This window comes from Eleutherodactylus coqui, chromosome 4 (assembly GCF_035609145.1).
Source record: "Eleutherodactylus coqui strain aEleCoq1 chromosome 4, aEleCoq1.hap1, whole genome shotgun sequence".
NCBI classification, from domain to species: Eukaryota; Metazoa; Chordata; class Amphibia; order Anura; family Eleutherodactylidae; genus Eleutherodactylus; species Eleutherodactylus coqui.
Genome location: NC_089840.1, coordinates 273,092,212 through 273,112,751, shown reverse-complemented (window position 1 = coordinate 273,112,751; position 20,540 = coordinate 273,092,212). Strand labels below are relative to the sequence as shown.

At 45.7% G+C, this 20,540-nt stretch overlaps 1 protein-coding gene across 1 annotated transcript in view; it reads right to left on the bottom strand.

Moving 5' to 3' along the window:
- The window catches only part of LOC136624525 (zinc finger protein 665-like), a 56,509-nt gene extending 47,221 nt beyond the window's left edge, over nucleotides 1–9,288 (bottom strand). The window contains exons 1-6 of the mRNA XM_066598509.1: nucleotides 9,229–9,288; nucleotides 2,835–2,967; nucleotides 2,135–2,314; nucleotides 1,922–2,045; nucleotides 1,775–1,839; nucleotides 616–718 (exon numbers count right to left, since the gene is read on the bottom strand). Of these exons, the coding sequence (XP_066454606.1) occupies nucleotides 616–718; nucleotides 1,775–1,839; nucleotides 1,922–2,045; nucleotides 2,135–2,314; nucleotides 2,835–2,930 (568 nt within the window). The 5' untranslated portion in view covers nucleotides 2,931–2,967; nucleotides 9,229–9,288. The remainder of the gene's footprint in view (nucleotides 1–615; nucleotides 719–1,774; nucleotides 1,840–1,921; nucleotides 2,046–2,134; nucleotides 2,315–2,834; nucleotides 2,968–9,228) is intronic.
- Nucleotides 9,289–20,540: the final 11,252 nt, after the last annotated feature.

Genomic DNA, 20,540 nt, shown 5'->3' with positions numbered 1-20,540 from the left:
AGAGAGAGGGGAGGGCGGGTGTACAGGGCTTTCCCCGAGTGTGGGAGGAGGGGTCAGAGCTAGACGGATTCCCCTCTAGCCCCGTTCCCCTATGGTTAACTATAGGGATTCTCTGCGAGAATCCCTATAGCCCTGCCCACTTGTTCAAGCACCACCCGCTCACTCTCTGCTATGGGGATATCCTTTGGGATTTCCCCGTAGCCGGGAAATTTAGCGGAGCTATGAGTGATCTCCCCAGAGCAGGAAGAGTAAGTGGACCTATGGGGAATTTCCCCATAGCAAGGGGCAGAGAGCGGAGCAATAAGGAAATAACCCTTCGCCCGCTTCGTCTCTCCGTGCTATGGGGAAACCCCCCCATAGCTCCGCTCACTCTCCCTGCTTTGGGGAAATCCCGAAGCCCTGCTCTCTCTTCCTCGAGCAGCAGTGCTTCTCCAAACACAGCAGCTCCAGTGAATGGGAAATGTTTGATATGATGTGCATGTGAAACATTGCCCGTTCATGCGTTTTCAGCACACACGAGCGCACAAAACGCGCTCGTCTAACTGAGGCCTAAAACTGTTGTAGTCAGTGACTGAGGAGAATCTGTGATGTTCTTTGCATTTAGTGGTTACTCACCTGGGGGGTCATCTGTAGGAATCTCCTCCTTACACGGCTGATCCCCCCTCACATGGGTCTCTGTAGCATCAATATGGAGCAGATCTTCATCCGGATTCATAAGCTGCGAAATAAATATTGTAAAAGTCATCACACAGTTGGAGAAGTCGTGTGGAAGGTTTTATATGGCCAGAAAAGGTCATTAATTAGTATGAGGAGCCGGAATGACATGACAGCGGTAGTGATCTGGGCCAAATAGCTGCAGGTCTCCTGTATAACTCCAACCTGTTGCTTCTTTATTCCAACCAGAAGTCTCCAGAACCAGAAAATAGTGATAAGATGCGGAGATCTAATGTCTGTGGTCGGCTGTAATCCTGCCATCTCCAGCTTTCTCATTACACAAGTATCAATCTATACATATAAAGGTGAAAGCCCTCACTGTCTGACTCGGCACTAATCCTGATGTCGTACAAACATGAAATTTGGCAGGAGCATTCTTTAGGTCCTAAATAGCAAAAGTAAATGGGTCACAACTCAATTATTCAACGCTAAGTGCAAAAGTATTGGCACCCCTATGTAATGTAACTTCTTGGTGTTGTACAAACATGAAATTTGGCACGACCATTCTGTAGGTCTTAAAAAGGAAAAGTAAAGGGGTCACAACTTGGTTATTCAATGGTAAGTACAAAAGTATCGGCACCCCTGTGTAATGTACCAAATCTAATTCTCTAACTTGCCAGTGTCACACAAACATGAAATATGGCATGACCATTCTTTAGGTCCTAAATAGGAAAACCAAATGGGTCACAACTCAATTATTCAATGTTAATTGAAAAAGTAAGTGCACCCTTCTGTGTCGGTTTTGTACAAGCGTGAAAATTTGGCGAGAGCATTCTTTAGCTCCTAAATGAGGAGAGTGGGAGTGGTGGCACATTGGTACATGCAGCCTGAGGAGAATCTAACGCTCCCCTATGTGTATACGTATTTTATTCCTCGGTTACTCTAAAGTAACCTTGACTTCATACATTTTTCTGTGCAAACAACACGAAAACACCTGTATCAAATTAACTCAAGCGAGGCTGGGTATATCAGTTAGTCATATAATAAGTCTGAACACAAGACCTTCCCAGCCGTCCTACAGACCAGAGGGGAGATTTCATGAGACCTTCTCTCCATGTACCTGCTCATCCTGTGGAAGAAGAGGCCGAAGACATCTCTCCGCTGCTGTTCTCTCACTGGATCTACCTGCAGGAAACACAGACAGCCACTGAATTCATTCTCTACATACAAATAATAAAGGCTGTGTGGATTTAGTCCTGTCTATTACCTGGTGATGGGGGGGACTGGTGGTCCTCCATCATGGCGTCCTTGTACAGATCCTTGTGTCCTTCTAAATACTCCCACTCCTCCATGGAGAAATAGACAGTGACGTCCTGACACCTTATAGGAACCTGACAACACAATGATACTGTCATCACCCAGACACGTTATACCGCCATAGCATAACTGTATAATGTCCCAGCATTCCCAGCAGTGTCACCTCTCCAGTCAGCAGCTCAATCATCTTGTTGGTGAGTTCTAGGATCTTCTGCTCATTGATCTCCTCCAGTATCAGGGGATGAGGTGGAGGCCCTGTGATTGGGCTCAGGGGTCTTCCCCATCCATCAGACACCGGGGCCTGACAGCCATCACTATAAGTCTTCTTCACTACCATATAATCCTGATTATGGGGAGATACAACCATAAATATCACCATGTATATTTCTAGAATCCCTCACATTTTCAGTCATATTAACTGTTATAAAGGGGGCTGTCCAGATTCAGGACAAGAACAGATTAATGTTGAATAACTTTATAAAACAAGCCTTAATTACCTATAAGATCCAGCACCATCATTCAGGTACTCCCTACTGAGCTTTGTTTAACTAACTTCAGCGATATCATGACGTCTACAACACATGACCTCTGAAGCCAATCAGTGGCATCAAAGGTAACCACCAATAATAATACCATATAATGGCTGCTGAGGCCACTAGCATATTGTCAGTGTGACATCTTCACTAAAGCTAGGTAAACAAGGTCCGGTAAGGAGAACTGAAGTCGCAGCGGTGGATCTAATAGGTAAGTATGGCTAGCTTTATTCAGTTTCCCAACAGTGCTTGTTTTTTCTCTAAATCAGGACCGCCTCTTTAACATAGATAAGAATGATGGAACGTGACATCATCCCCAGAATCTCTCACCTCTCCGGTAAGCCGGAAGAGTATCTCTAGGGTGAGGTTAAATATACTCTCCGCCATCTTGTCCCTCTTCCTATCCATCCTTGTCGGGTCACTCATGAATATTATCTGATATAGAAGATATCAGCCGAGGATCCTGAATGGAGAGAAGACGAGACAATGTAACATCATAAAAAAAAACCTGGAATAAGTTAAGAGAAGGGGGGGGGGGGGGCAAGATAAACTTTTGCACCCAGGCCCATGAGTCTTTAGCTACTCCCCTGCTAGAATATTAAATCTAAAAATCTATTCTAGGATAAAGGGAAAAATGTGTATCCTGCCCTTGTCAGATTGCAGGAAATTGCTGAAGTCCATCCAGTCAAGGACCAGGATGTGAATGCCGGGGAATCTGGAATCCGATTTGCCATGCAGCTTTGAGCTTACACTATAAATTTATCAACCATTACCGGTTGAATTTTCAGTTTTCAGAAGACACGGCTCTTGGATGCTCAAGTTCTGCCATGCATGAGGGCCCTCCCCATAGTGTGACGTCTTCATAAATCCCCATGATTGTGCTGCTGTAGGATGTAAGGGAAGCACTGACTTCTAACGTTATTCTGTTTTCCCTTAAGGGTACTAAATCCTAGCAATTATTGCCCATATTCTTACTGCAAACAGTGAAATTATACGAGAATTTTCCTGTGTGCGCACAGCCGCTAACAGGACACTGAGAGTGAAATGACTCACTTGTTGTAGTTGTTTGGTTTGTAGCAAAACTAAAAACCAAGTAACTATTGGCCCATGTAAATAGGAACCGCTCAATGTTTACTAAAAATGGAGACGGACGGCTGCAATGGTCCTCGGATGCTCAGCCTCCATTCATTTGAACGTAAAGCACAGGAGCCATAGTCAGGCAGCAGTCCATGGGTCAGCTGTGGGACGCTTATGAGCCCGACAGGCATTCTGTGTAAAGGGACCTTTGGTCCTAACAGCAGCACAAGCTTTGCATCTTAATTATATACTGTTATTTTATAATAATCATAAGGTGAGAGGGACCAGATATGGTATCATTCTTATAGGGTCAGGGGGCGCTAGTTCATTAGTGTTTAATCGGATTCATTAAAAACTCCAGCTGTCCTGGAGAATTAACCCCATGGTTGTGCAGCTGTTAGGACTAAGGCCTCATGTCCACGGGGAAAATCAGGCCCGCTACGGATTCTTCATAGAGAATCCGTAGCGGGTCCCTCCTGCCCCGCGGACATGAGGCATAAAAATAAGAATTAACTCACCTCTCGCCCGCTCCGGATCTTCCCTTCGCCGCGGCTTCATCTTCTCTCCGTCACGGCCGGATCTTCTTTCTTCGGCTCGGCGGATGCGCAGGGCACGTCGGTTGCATGCCCCGCGCATGTGCCGACCCGAAGAAAAAAGATCCGGCCATGACGGAGAGAAGATGAAGCCGCGGCGAAGGGAAGATCCGGAGCAGGTGAGTAAATTCCGATTTTGGTCTCCCGCGGATCCGGACGGCTTCCATAGGCTTCAATAGAAGCCTGCGGGAGCCGTCCCCGTGGGAGACCCGCATGAAAATGGAGCATGGTCCAGATTTTTTCATGCTCCATTTTAAAAAAAATCACTTCTATTGACCATCCGCGGGTATTTATCTATCCGCGGGTGGTCAATGCATCCCCATGGGGTGCGGATCCGCGGGCGGGAGAAGAGTTAAAATCCGCTGCGAGTTTTAATTCTTCTTTTGTCAGTGGACATGAGGCCTAAGGGAAAAGAGATTAACGTTAGAAATCAATGCTTATGTTCAGCTGCTGTTCCCATTTCAGCGAGTACAAGAAAAATTCTTGTTTCTCATCTGTTCTGTAAACTATGGATACACCATTCAGATCAAACACGTCCCTCAGTCTTCAAACCACAAATTCAACCCGTAACAAAGTCAGAAGAATAAACTAGTCAGACGTTCCCCTGAAGCTCCGTTTCGATTATTCTTTCATGCAAGTTATCATCTTATAAATTTGGAAAATCAATGAGGGAATTGCCTTTTAAGCCAGAATCCACTCGCTCTGCACAGAAATCTTCTGACTGCAGTACGTCCTACCGCTCCAAGTGAGTCTGCGTTATGAAGATTGACTACTGTAAAATATTTGGTATCACTCTAATCATACTGACCCATAGAATAAGAACAGTCTCACATAAGGATATAGGTAAGGCTGTGTTCACATCTGCGTTAGGCATTCCATTTTGCTATTCCATCAAAGGAACAGAAAACGGAATGCAAGCCGCTGCCGATCGGTCACATGAACATAGCAACATAGTATGTTAGACTGAATGAAGACAATGTCCATCTAGTTCAGCTTGTTTCAATCCCCTCGCTCCACTTTGTTGGTCCAGAGAAAGACAAAAAAAAAAAAACAAGCAGCCATTTAGCTTAGTCGGAGGAAAAAATGTCCTTCCTGACTCCATAATGGCAGCCAGAGTAATTCCTGGATCAACATTTGAGATCATCAACCTCAGTTTTTGCAAGGTTCAGTTTTAGGTAGAGCGAGGACATGGTGTTAGAGGCAGTGGACAGACAGTCGGTGGCATTCTGGAGGAATGTTGCTGTGATGTCATGGGAAGAGGTGTATAACTGGGTGTCGTTAGCATAGAGATGGTACTGAAGGCCAAATCTCCTGATGGTCTGTCCAATAGGGGTTCTGTAGATGGAGAAAAGGTGGGGGCCAAGGACCGAGCCCTGGGGGAACTCAACAGCAATGGGAAGAAGAGGGGAGGTAAAGCCTGCAAAGGATATGCTGAATGGGTGGTCAGATCGGTAGGAGGAGAACCAGGAAAGAGCAGTGTCCCTTAGGCCGATGGAGCGTAGCATACAGAGGAGGAGTTCGTGGTTGACAGTATCAAATGCTGTAAAGATATCGAGGAGGATTAGTAGGGAGTAGTCACCCTTCGATTTAGCTGTCATAAGGTCATTTGACACTTTTATAAGGGCGGTTTCTGTTGAGTGTAGAGGTCGGAATCCGGACTGTACGGGGTGAAGAAGAAAGTTTTCTGAGAGATAGCTTATAAAGCGGGAGTAATCCAAGCATTCTAATAGTTTGGAGATGAATGGGAGATTTTAATGAGTCAGTATTTGGCAGCATAGGTCGAGTCAAGAGTCGGTTTCTTTAGCAGTGGAGATATAATAGCATGTTTGAATGAGGAGGGAAAATGCCAGAAGTCAGATAGAGGTTGACTATAGTGGTGAGGTGGGAGATGACCACAGGGGAGAGGAACCGGAGGAGGTGTGAGGAAGGAGGGTCACTCGCGAAGGTGGTGGGACAAGCAGAGAAAAACAATCTGGAGACTTCTTCCTCTGTCGTTGGAGTAAGCAAGAGCTACATGCAATACTGATGAAACTAGGGTCAGGGTTAGTCCTGGATTGGGAGGTTATTTCTTGCTGGATGTTTTCGAGTTTCTTTTTGAAGTAAGCAGCCAGCTCTTCAGCACTGAGATCCATTACTGGGGGGGTGCGAGTTTAAGGCTGAGAAGGGAGTGAAAAGTGTCAAAGAGTTGTTTAGCGTTGTGGGATAGTGAGAAGATGAGATGAAGTAGACTTGTTTGGCATGGTGGAGGGCTAGGTTGTAGGTTTTGAGCATGAATTTGTAATGGAGAAGGTCTGCGGACTCTTGCGACTTTCTCCATAGCCATTCAGCACACCTAGAGCACCACTGGATGAAACGCGTTTGAGAAGTGTGCCAGAGTTGCCGCGGTCTGCATCGGATGACTTGAGTCACAGGGGGGTGCCACTTCATCCACGGCATGTTTGAGATTGGTGTTGTAATGTGTGGCAGCCAGATTGGTGCAAGAGTGGAGAGAGATAGGGGACAGAGAGGACTGTAGGGTCTCAGCAAAGTTTTGGGTATGAACGGTCTGAACGTTCCTATACGTATGGTGGATAGGAGGGTCTGGGGAGATGGTAGGGAGTTTGACAAAGGAAGAAAAGAGGTCCAATAGCAGGAGAAGAGAATTAGTGAAATGAGAAGCTGAGTAGAGACGGAGGTGGACCAGATCAACAGTATTGCCATCTCTGTGCGTGGGAGAGGCTGTGAGTTGCGGGAGACCAAGGGAAGAGGTAAGCAATAGAAGCTGAGCGGCAGATGGGGAGATGAGGTAATTGGTGGGGATGTTAAAGTCACCTAAGATGAGTGTTGGGTTTTCGCAGGATAGGAAGTAGAGGAGCCAGGTGGAAAAATGATCCAGAAACAGGAGGGAAGGACTTGGTGTGCAGTAGATAACTGCTACTCACATGGACAGCAGATGGAAAAGTTGCAGCATATGTACCTTGAACGATGGGAAAGTGAATGAGGGTACCAGGGGAAAACCTGAAAGGTGCATTGAGGAGAGAGAAGAGCACATACTCCTCCAACACACCTGTTTTCCGGTCTTAACATGGACACTTTGAGAAGTGGATGCGGCACAGATAAAATGGAGATGATATGCGAATAAACTGCAAACTCATCCATATTTTAATCGGTCTTTATATGCTTCCTTCGTGAAACAAACTAAAGTAGTGCGTGCTGAGTTTTCAAAAGTGCACAAATATCTTTTATGCACGTCTAAATAGACTCCTAGATTAGGCGGTATTTATAGAGGCGAGCACAATATCGTCCCAAGAAACTCAGACCGCTATTGTGCTTGTAAAAATGTGATTTTCTATGTGAGCGCGATCTTTTGAGCGATAATCGTTACATGTAAATGTGCCCATCTTTCAGTTTTCTACTGAACGATGGATTTCAGTTCGGCATAAAAGTCGTCGTTCAGCAGAACAGCTGATAAGACGGACCGCACGCTGTGTTCTGCCCGGGGAGCGCTGATAACAGCTGATTACATTGTCTCAGCTGTAATCAGCGCGGCAGAACAAAGGGAATGTATTCAGCAAACAGCGTGCGGTCTGTTCTCTGAATACAGCTCTGGGCGGCTCACACACTACTAATTGGTACTAATAGGCCATCTTTTGAGCGATCATCTTTGTGTCTAAATGGGCCTTTAGATTATGCCTCCTGACTGCTGGTAAGGGCAACCTGTGCCAGGCAGAATGCACCAATTTATCTTCATCACCCTGGCAAGCAGGGTGTGAAATATATTGTAGCGTGCTGCCCATTCTCTGGCAAAGGGATTCAGAATAGTGAAACCAAAAGGATTCTGGTGTGAGACTGTGGAATATCGAGCCCAAGGAGGAGCGGCGACAAGTAACTGAGGGCCACGGATTCCCCCTTCAGTATTCGGGGAGCAAGCTTAGCATTTGTGTTATTAAATTGGTTGATTGCATGATGGATGTAAAGCTGCTTTCACATCTGCGATAGGGATTCCATTCGGGGAGCAGGAAAGGGGAATCCCATGGTCTCTGAATGGAACCGAACAGCTCCGGGTGGACCCATTAACTATAATGGGGTCCGCCGGCTTTCTGTTCAGCTGCCCAGTCTTGGGACGTAAGAAAAAGGACTGAATGCATAGTTTGAATGTGAAACCACCCTAAGCGCCATTCATTCCTGCGGTGGTGAGGCCAAATCTGAGAACCGGAATGAGAGCCAGTTGGTAAAAGCGGGAGACAAAGTGGTGACCGAGAGGCCGATCCTGAGAAGCCGGAGCTGAGCTGAAGACACAAAGCTTCCCCTGGAGGACACTGACGCCCCGGCTGCAGGTAGGCCCCCAACACCTAGAGACTACGCCATCTACAGGCGATGATCTGGCACAGCCCCGCGCCAGCTCTTTCACATTCCATCGCTGAATATGTGATTTTCATTAAAAAAATCGCAAGTTTTTTTAATAGGAATTTTTAAAAAAATTGCATTGCGATACGATTTTTAACAAACCCATAGCAAAAAATAAACTGGTTTTCTGAGTTCTCGACGAAAAATAGAACACGCTGCAGCTTTTACGTCTCACGGCATCGCTGCAAGAGGAAAATCGCACAAGTAAACACACGCGCTGAAAACTGGCACGGCCGTGTGAACAGCGCCATATCACTGACGGGAAAAGACTGATGGTTTACTGGTGAAACGCTATTTTTGTATTTCCCCCTAAAAAAAATGAATAAAGGTTAAAGAACAAGTTTTATGTGCCGCAAAATTCAACTCATCCTGCAAAAAAAAAAAGCCTTCGTAGAGCTGGTAGGAAAAATGTAACAAAAAAAAAGGCTTGGAATCGTCGAATGAAGAAAAAAAGAATGAAAAGAAACCGCTGGTGGTGAAGAGACGGGCGATAAATCAGCCCGGAGAGATTTATGAGACGGTCGAAAAGGAAATCTGTCTTTGCTGCCCCTAGCAACCAATCACAGCGCAGCTTTCATTTCTAAGAGAGCTCTTTGTGAGAGCTGCGCTGTGATTGGTTGCTATGGGCTCTCATAAATCTGCCCTGATGAAGATGAGCATCCACATACCTCCACCTGCAGCCGGACAGGAGCCGAGGGGTTGTTCTGTGCTTACAGGACCTGTGATGATGTCACCGCCATGTGACCAGTCACATGTGTGGGAGGAGACAAGACCAGGTTTATATTCAGTAGCAATGGGAATTCTGTCTCTTTAGGGTCCTCGCTGTCTGCTGGGACCCCCAAATAGGACTCTGTCCCCCCCGTCATGTCCTCGCTGCCATCACTGCATGTTGTTTGCAGGATATAATCAGAGCTCTGTGGGCTTCAGCCAAAGGCGACACCGATGACGTCATACATCTGGTTGTAATCAAAGAGAATGGGAAGAATGGCGCCGCTTACAGAGAGCAGCGATGAGGGGGGCGCGGTGAAAACGAGGGGCCTTATGCAGGGGCCTTCGTGCAACTCAATGGGGATTGGAGTGAGTGGCTGGGGTGGAAAGAGTTAACCTTAGAATGAGCGACTACCCCAACCCCCCCAGCTGGGCTGACTCCGACTGCTGCCTCGGGGACCTTTCACGCGGGTCGGAACTAGTCCGCACGCGTCGCAGTGTGATCCCTATAGGGTTAAATTCCGCTTTTCTTAAAAGTTGCGCATCTTTACTTCAAAACCGCAAGATGAAATTCGGCAGCGGATAAGCTTTCTGCTACGGAATGAAGGGCGTCTTGCGGAATGGTTGTTGCCGATTTCCAACCTGTAAGGGCTCCTTCACACTGGCGAGCGCGATGTGGCCATGAGAAAATCGCAGCAATATCGCATATCTGCTCATGTCATGTCTGAGCGGCAGCAACACTTCTCCCTGGAGAAACATCGCGCATCGCTGCCACTTGTGGTTTTCCCGCCTGATAGACGCCAATAGGAGTTTATAATTAGTGATGAGTGAGCATACTCGCTAAAGGCAATTGCTGGAGCGAGCATTGCCCTTAGCGAGTACCTGCCCGCTCGAGAGAAAAGGTTCCGCTGCCGGCGGCGGGCGGGCAGCGGGGAGGAACGGAGGGGAGATCTCTCTTTCCCTCCCCCCCCCCCCCTCCCACCTGCTGACTGCCGCTACTCACCGCTCCCCCGCGCCGCCACCCGAACCTTTCGTCTCGAGCGGGCAGGTACTCGCTAAGGGCAATGCTCGCTCGAGTAATTGCCCTTAGCGAGTATACTCGCTCATCTCTATTTATAATGTTAAAAACGCATCACACAAACATCGCAAGTTCATGTGATGCGATCAAACAGAGGGAAACGGGGGGGGAGAAAAACTAGCAAAGTGCAGAAAGATAGGACAGGCCGCGATTTCCAAATCTCACCACATCGCAGATGGGAATGAAGTGATTGAAAAGCACGGGGCTCGTAATTCTGCGGTTCCCCGCATCACGCAAAAATTGTGCATTTTTATTGCTAGTGTGAAGGAGTCCCTAAGCCTACGGAAAAAAACGCTAGAAAGTTCTGCAAGACGTTCCGCAGAACACGTCCCACGGTTACCAACATGATCAAATCCGCAATAATTGATAAAATCCGTATCTGCGCTGCGTCCTGCGGCCAATCGAAAGCTGTTTTGGTCCGATGTCCATGGGCGTTTTTTTTTTTTTTTTGCCGAGTATAATGCGTGCGTTGCACGGCCGCGGGATATGCAGGAAGGGGATTCAATGAAAGTCAATGGATCTTTGTTGATCCATGCACATGTGTGTCATTATGCTGGGAAAATAAATCGCAGCGCGCTCTACTTTACCACGTGTTGTGTGCGCACAGCCCTATTGATCCCTATGGGTGCGTACGAATACACAACGTAAAGGCAGTGCTTACGCAAGCCGTTGCATAAGCACTGAGTGTGAAACACATAGGAAATATACAATAAGGTTACATGCAAGTGAGAAGAAGGCAGGAAGACGTCGCTGTTTTTTTTTTTTCGCGCATGTAATGAAATGCAGCGCCTACGCAGTCATACGTGCGCAAAACACACACATGCGATCGCACAGATAAAAAGATTCAATACGCAGGGATATGCAGCTAATCAGACGCAGCGTTTTACGTGTACGCCCGTGGACATGAGGCCTCACAGTGAGGGCTCCTTCACACTGGCGATCGTGAGATCACCGCAAGAAAAACGCTGCAAAATTGCTGTTTTTTCCCACTAATCGGCGCTGCTTTTTCTAGCAAAAACATTGCCGCCGCTCGCGATTTTGCTGCGATTTTCTCGCAAAAAAGACAACAGGAGTTTCTAATGTTAAATACATATCGCGGCTCCACAGGGGAATGCAGAAGGATGGGATGGGCTGCGCTTTCTGAACATTTATGTTTTACACCACATTGCATGAGTGAAAAAATTGCAAATGGGAATGAAAGCAGTGAAAAGCGTTGGTTTCATAATTCTGCGGTCTCACTCACTCTCGCATCGCTCAAAAATGGCGTGCTTTTCTCGCCAGTGTGAAGGCATCCTGAGGAACCTTTTACACAAAACAATTAGCGTTCAAAAAATCGTTGGATCGGGCAATTTTGAACAATAATCATTCAGTGTAAACGTAGTCAATGGTTGAATGACGAATGAGAATTTGTTGCTTCTCATTCGTTTTATGCAGGCATAAAATTCATTGTTCGCTCGTTTACGTTTACTGGTACGGTGACTTGCGCTCATTCAGTCATTCACATTCACTAGTACGGTGACATGCGATCATTCAATGGTTGAATGTTTGAATGACGAATGAGAATTTGTTTGCTTCTCATTCGTTTTATGCAGGCATAAAAATCATTGTTCGCTTGTTTACGTGTCATTACATGTAAACCGTGATCATTCAGTCATTCACGTTTACTGGCAGAGTGACTTGCGATCATTCAGTGATTCACATTCACTGGTATGGTGACTTGCGATCATTCAGTCATTCAAATTTACTGGTACGGTGACTTGTGCTCATTAAGTCATTGACATTCACTGGTACGGTGACTTGCAATCATTCAGTCATTCACATTCAGTGGTACAGTGACTTCCGATCATTCAGTCATTCACATTCACTGGTACGGTGACTTGCGATCTTATATGCCCGCTGCCTTGGGGTCATATTTGACTCTGATCTCTCATTTACCCCCTACATCCAATCTCTCGCCTGAACATGTCAGCTGCACCTCAAGAACATCGCAAGAATCCGCTCTTTTCTCACTGTGGACACGCTAAAAACGCTTATTGTTGCCTCATCCACTCCCGACTCGATTATTGCAACTCGTTGCTGATCGGCCTCCCCTGCACCAGACTCTACCCTCTCCAATCCATCCTGAATGCGGCAGCCAGGCTCATCTTCCTGTCCAGCCGCTATTCGGATGCCTCTGCCCTGTGCCGGTCACTGCACTGGCTGCCCGTTAAATACAGAATTCAATTTAAACTCGCCACCTTCATCCACAAAGCCCTCCACAGCTCAGCGCCCCCCTATATCGCCTCCCTCATCTCAATCCATCAACCAGCCCGGGCTCTCCGCTCTGCTAACGAAACCAGACTGAGCGCCCCTTTAATTCGAACTTCTCATTCCCTCCTCCAAGACTTCTCCAGAGCAGCATCTGTCCTCTGGAATGCACTACCAAAGGCTACCCGGGCAATCCAGGACTCGCAGAACTTCAGGCGTGCTCTAAAAACGCACCTCTTCAGGGAGGCATACCGAATTCCCTAAACAAACCCCTCTGTACTCCGCCTGATAACATGCTCCCTGACCTACTGACTGCAATCCCTGCTAGCCATCATAAACCGCTCCTGCAGTCATACCGATTCTGCCATCACACGGCTAAATGTCTGACCATTGTCTATGTGTATAGCATCGCTCACTCTCCAGCCCCCCATACCGTGCACATCTCCAGCCCCTTTACCTTCTGTATCACCCCACTATTTGTAGTATGTAAGCTCGTTGGAGCAGGACCCTCATCCCTATTGTTTCCATCAACTGATTACTATGTAACCGTGGTTCTGTAATGTTTGTACTTTTGTCTTTCTGTATCCCCGTCTATGTAAGCGCTGCGGAATATGTTGGCGCTATACAAATAAAGATTATTATTATTATTATTATTATTATAGTCATTTACATTCACTGGTATGGTGACTTGCGCTCATTCAGTCATTCACATTCACTGGTACGGTGACATGCGATCATTCAATGGTTGAATGTTTGAATGACGAATGAGAATTTGTTTGCTTCTCATTCGTTTTATGCAGGCATAAAAATCATTGTTCGCTTGTTTACGTGTCGTTACATGTAAACAGTGATCATTCAGTCATTCACGTTTACTGGTAGAGTGACTTGCAATCATTCAGTCATTCACATTCAATGGTACAGTGACTTGCGATCATTCAGTCATTCACATTTACTGGTATGGTGACTTGCGATCATTCAGACATTCACTGGTATGGTGACTTGTGATCATTCAGATATTCACTGGTAAGGTGACTTGCGATCATTCAGTGATTCACGTTCACTGGTACAGTGACTTACGATTTTTCAGTCATTTACATTCACTGGTACGGTGACTTGCGATCATTCAGACATTCACTGGTACGGTGACTTGCGATCATTAAGTCATTTACATTCACTGGTACAGTGACTTGCAATCATTCAGTCATTCACATTCAGTGGTACAGTGACTTCCGATCATTCAGTCATTCACATTCACTGGTACGGTGACTTGCGATCTTATAGTCATTTACATTCACTGGTATGGTGACTTGCGCTCATTCAGTCATTCACATTCACTGGTACGGTGACATACGATCATTCAATGGTTGAATGTTTGAATGACGAATGAGAATTTGTTTGCTTCTCATTCGTTTTATGCAGGCATAAAAATCATTGTTCGCTTGTTTACGTGTCATTACATGTAAACAGTGATCATTCAGTCATTCACGTTTACTGGTAGAGTGACTTGCGATCATTCAGTCATTCACATTTACTGGTATGGTGACTTGCGATCATTCAGACATTCATTGGTATGGTGACTTGTGATCATTCAGATATTCACTGGTAAGGTGACTTGCTATCATTCAGTGATTCACGTTCACTGGTACAGTGACTTACGATTTTTCAGTCATTTACATTCACTGCTATGGTGACTTGCGCACATTCAGTCACTCACATTCGATGGTACAGTGACTTACGATCATTCAGTCATTCACATACACTGGTATGGTGACTTGCGATCATTCAGTCATTCACATTGACTGGTACGGTGACTTGCAATCATTCAGTCATTCACATTCAGTGGTACAGTGACTTGCGATCATTCAGTCATTCACATTGACTGGTACGGTGACTTGCAATCATTCAGTCATTCACATTCACTGGTATGGCGACTTGCGATCATTTAGACATTCACTGGTATGGTGACTTGCAGTCATTCAGTCATTCACATTCACTGGTACACTGACTTGCGATTATTCACATTTACTGGTATGGTGACTTGTGATCAATCAGACATTCACTGGTACGGTGACTTGCGATCATTCAGATATTCACTGGTATGGTGACTTGCAATTATTCAGTCATTCACATTCGATGGTATGGTGACTTGCGATCATTCAGTTATCTACATTCGATGGTACAGTGACTTGCGATCATTCAGTCAATTCACGTTCACTGGTACAGTGACTTGTGATCATTCAATTATTCACATACACTGGTATGGTGACTTGTGATCATTCAGTCATTCACATACACTGGTATGGTGACTTGTGATCATTAAGTCATTGACATTCACTGGTATGGTGACTTGCGATCATTCAGATATTCACTGGTATGGTGACTTGCAATCATTCAGTCACTCACATTCGATGGTACAGTGACTTGCGATCAGTCAATCATTCACATTCACAGGTACGGTGACTTGCGATCATTCAGTCATTTACATTCACTGGTACGGTGACTTGCGATCATTCACATTCACTGGTACGGTGACTTGCGATCATTCAGACATTCACTCCGGGTGAATGATTTATCTGCGGGTATAAGCAGCCAATTCACTCCATGTAGAAGGAACCTAAGCGAGGCGGAGCCTCCATTTATGACCCTTTGTGTGAAGGGAGGTAGGCAGGGATGGGGGCGGCCGGAGGGATAGAGGGGGAGAGAAGGAAGCCAGGATGCAGCAAAGTCATCAACACCCCAAGATGCGGAGAACCTGTGAATCTACGATGCAAGGAAGGTTGAGTCTCATGGAGACCGCTGCAGTTGTGTAGGCAGATGACGACGGCATCAAATCGCTGCAGCTCATTAACGGAGACATCCGCTCCGGCGTTGGGGACCAGTAATGTGGCCCCAATTATACAAACGCCATATTACTAATTCCATCGACTCTATAGAAAAGACTAAGAAAAACGTAAACCGAGCCATATAAGGCCGCGCTCACAGAATGCCGTGTTCGAAATTGTGTCGTTTTGGAACACACAGCGTTGACAGCGCTTGGTAACGCACCAACATTGTGATGGGTGATGACGTCACTTAAAAAGCACCAAAAAGCAGGAAACTAGATCAGATAGCGCGCGAATATCACAGCGTTAGAAACGTCATATTGGAGCGCTAGTCTGTGAAGCCCCGTTGTATCGCAGTTAGTGCGGCGTTGGAAATGCCTGGCTAATCACAGTAAAAAGCGGGCCGTGTGAGAGTGGCCCTCGCATCGCATCACCCATAGTTTTTAATGGGTCGGGCGGCAGCATCACACCACATGCTAGGGCACACGATGCGAGGTTTGCACATTGAAAACAATGGGAGAAACTCTGTGATCCTCCGCTGTTCGCTACTTCCCTGAAGTAATATAAAAACGCCTCGCATCTACGGGGATGTCGCACGTTGGCTTGCGCAATATCAGGCCGCGATTCATATCAGACCCGCCCGTGTGAAGTTAGTCTGGTAAAACAACATGGAGGCCGCAGTGGTGGACAAGAAGCTAATTCACTCTAAAGGCATAAAAATCATCATTGGCTTCGGTTTGAACACGGATCGTTGAGTCTCACTTATACAGCGACTGCGAACGATTCCCTGTTTGAACGTGCCAACGATGTATCTGCCGGTATTAACTATGGCGGAGTTCACTCGTCCAAACGATAAACTGGCTGGTCTAATCAGAGCTTTACAAAGTGTACTGATAAGCAGCGTGCCCCAGGTAGTCAGAGAAGGTCGTGCAGCCATCTTTGTTTCTACAAGCTCTGCGGTTGCTTTAAGACGTTCCGCGTTCGCTCCTGGCGTCTATAGGCGCCACTTCTCTCTGTAGGAGACTCACATGAACCTACAAATGACAACAAGCCGCCTTCTTCCTGTCACTGCAGAAAGACCCAGAGCGGTCGTCTGTCAGGAAATCCCTCAGTGGGCTCCATGTGTAATGCGCCCCCACACCTTTTGAACTCTTAGCTAATTGTCCTCCCTGCTTCACTGCTGTGTGAGGATCCCATCTCACTCGCCCAGGAGTGAAAGGGTTACAACAGGAGTTATGGTGGGTTTACACGGGTCAGGACGAGCTGTGGGGCAAACGATGCCACTCATCCCTGTGATGCTGCGATAGCGGCTGGAAATTTTTTATGAAAAGGATATTTTTATTTTTTTTAAAGTAATACAGCGGGGAAAAAACGATATAACTTTGGTATGTGATTGTTTTTAATTTTTTATTTCCCCATCTGTGATGCATTTATATTAGTGTAGGGACCCACTACAAAGCAAGGAGCCGTGAAGTGGTTAGTGGGCTCATGTATCTTGGCCAACATCCAACCAATGCCTTGCATTTATTACCCTATTTCCCTGAAAATAAGACATACCCTGAAAGTAAGACATAGCATGATTTTCCAGAATTTTTGTGGATGCAAAATGATTTTTCAGGCTTTTTGAGGATGCTTGAAATATAAGCCCTACTCCAAAATTAAGCCCTGCTAACAGTTAATTAAAAAAGTCAACTACAAAGCAAGGAATCGTGAAGTGGTTAGTGGGCTCATGTATCTTGGCCAACATCCAACCAATGCCTTGCATTTATTACCCTATTTCCCTGAAAATAAGACATACCCTGAAAGTAAGACATAGCATGATTTTCCAGAATTTTTGTGGATGCAAAATGATTTTTCAGGCTTTTTGAGGATGCTTGAAATATAAGCCCTACTCCAAAATTAAGCCCTGCTAACAGTTAATTAAAAAAGTCAACTACAAAGCAAGGAATCGTGAAGTGGTTAGTGGGCTCATGTATCTTGGCCAACATCCAACCAATGCCTTGCATTTATTACCCTATTTCCCTGAAAATAAGACATACCCTGAAAGTAAGACATAGCATGATTTTCCAGAATTTTTGTGGATGCAAAATGATTTTTCAGGCTTTTTGAGGATGCTTGAAATATAAGCCCTACTCCAAAATTAAGCCCTGCTAACAGTTAATTAAAAAAGTCAATTTAAATAGTGTCCAGGCAGCTATACATGTAAAAAAGTTAAACCTTTTTGAACAAAAATTAATATAAGACACTGTCTTATTTTCAGGGAAACACGGTATCTGTCATTCACATGCAGCGTGGCTTTAAGACTCCAGGGGGAGCCCAGGGTGGCAGTACCAATGTGGTTCACCGTTTGAAGTGCAGGGCAAACCGCTGAATTATCATGGCGTCATTAATAGGTTGCTGGTCTGCATGGTGAACTACATATATCAGAATGGTCTGGCAAACTGTATCCACTATGTGTGGGAGTGTACTCCAAGCATCCACCCCCCTCATTATCAAGAGGCAGTGTGATTGGTTGTTTTATCGGTGCCCTCACAGGTGTTATTGGCTCCTCCATTTGGTAGTCAGCTACCTGCATGGTGAGAGGAGGATGCATCTATATGCACTCCTCAGTCAGTAAGTAACGGCCATTTTCTGTGATTGTTTTTAATTTTTTGTTTTCCCTTCTGTGACGCAACTTTGGTATGGTAGGAACCGTACCGACCGACCGAATAAAGTTATCATGCAGTATGTAAGCCATAAATACAAGGCCCCACTAAAGATGGCGGAATGACATTTTTTTCCATTTCACTCCTCTTTCACTCCTCTTAGAAATGTTTCAAACCTTGTCAGTACATTATATGATACATTAAATAGTAGTACTACATTTCCACGTGAATTCCATCTCTAAAAACCGTGGCTTTCTGCTGTGCTATTTAGCGCAGATTTAGGCCTGCAAATGGGCAAAATCCACATGTGGAATCCCGACACGGAATTCCGTACTGAAGAAGTGCTAAAAATATCCTGCATGGTAATGCCCCGCAGAACAAGGGTGGCATATTATGTAAGCCATGCATATCTAAGGGGTTAATGTCCATGCTCGGGGTGAAGGGCTCGCTGCGGGGCCTTTTCTAGTTAAAGGGAACCCACCAGCAGTTTTTCACAAAAAAACAAAACCGTAAGCCAATAGAAGTACAACGATGCAGGATCTGCCTTTCCTACAGTGTTTTTGCTTTGAATGGGGCTAACAGAATCTGTGTCAGGGGCTTAGCGAAAGGCTCATGGGCCCCGGGTGTAAAAGTTTATCTCGGGACTGCCCAGCTTCTCTTAACCCCTATACGCAGAGGCGTAACGTGAAGCTCCTGGGCCCCAATGCAAAACCTGTAACAGGGCCCCCAACTATAATGTTTTATTCATAGTACTGGGGCCCCTATATGGAGAAGAGAGGCCTTATTACATCACTGTCTATTTCTCCATGGAGGAGTGGGAGTATTTAGAAGGACACAAGGATCTGTACAAGGACGTCATGATGGAGGACCACCAGCCCCCCCCCCATCATCAGGTAATAGACAGGACTAAATCCACACGGCCTTTATTATTTGTATGTAGAGAATGAATTCGAAAAAAAGGTTTGGTACCATGTTAGCCAGTAGAGCAAAATGTGATTGTTCCCAACAAGAGAAACCAAGTAGTCTTGTAGATATGATAATATGATACCTTTTAATGGCTACCAAAAATATATGAGGTTGTTGCGAGCTTTCGAATATCTCAGCATTCTTCCTCATGTCTGTGCCTTGCCTCTTTATCAGTGGACTATTTAAGTATGTGTTTTTATTTCCTTACCTATCCTGCTGCAGTATCCTTCCAAGTGCAAATGAATCACATCCATGTCTGTGCCCTGTCATAAGTATGTGTGTGTATATATATATATATGCATGCCTCTTCAAATCTATTGCAGTATGCTGAGGAAGTATCCTGATAGATTTTAAAGCTTGCTATAACATCACGTATTTTTGTTAGCCATGTAATACATACTTGGTTCTTTTCTTGAGTGAGCAGACCTACTACTGAATGGGTTAAACAGCTCCATTACAGGGGGGTTTCTGAGACTAGAATATTGATGGCCTATCCTCATGAATATAAGATTAGTGTGATCAAACACCAGACACCCCCATTGTTTAGCTGTTTTTCTAAACAGTTGTGCCAGTGCCTGGAGCTGCTGTGTGACAAAAAGACCCAGAGCCATACCCAGTTTTGTGACTCCCATTCACCTGAACAGGGCTGAGCCTGCACTAGCAGAGAGACTCGGAATAGTTGATAGCCCGGCAGCTAATTTTGGACCCCGGACATTTTGATATTAGTAACTTATGCCAAGAATAGGTCATCAATGCCTTATCCTTGGACAACACCTTTAAACCTTTCCCTTGGCATCCACTCTTAATTTTTTCATTTTTTTTCCATCTCTGCGTTGTAACGACATAACGTTTTTATTTTCGTGTTGATGTGGCTGTATGCTTCTATGGACACACATCCAGATGCCTCTGATTACTAGTTCTTACGTGTGTCCCCAGTAATTACTGAGGAAGGACTGTTTTTTACTCAAAACGCAACTTTCATTTGCTGAGAACGGAGAAGTTGAGCGAATCCTTCTGCATATATGTACGTTCCTCACATCATCCGGCTGTGCCTTATTCCCAGTTCTCTTCACTCTTGATGGTGCTATCACTGGCACGTCCAGTCTTGCCGGCTTGACATTATCTGGGTTGGCTGCATCTGTCCCAATGAGAATTTTGATCTCCTCCACGTCCTACTGGGGTTTCTCCACTCCTTTCCTTTATCTATCATTACTAGAGATGAGCGAGTATACTCGCTAAGGCACATTACTCGAGCGAGTAGTACCTTAGCCGAGTATCTCCCCGCTCGTCTCTAAAGATTCGGGGGGCGGGGAGTGGCGGGGGAGAGCGGGGAGGAACGGAGGGGAGATCTCTCTCTCTCTCCCCCCAGCCGCAACTCCCCTGTCACCCACGCCGACCCCGAATCTTTAGAGACGAGCGGGGAGATACTCAGCTAACACACTACTCGCTCGAGTAATGTGCCTTAGCGAGTATACTCGCTCATCTCTAATTATTACCTATAAGGATCATGTGGC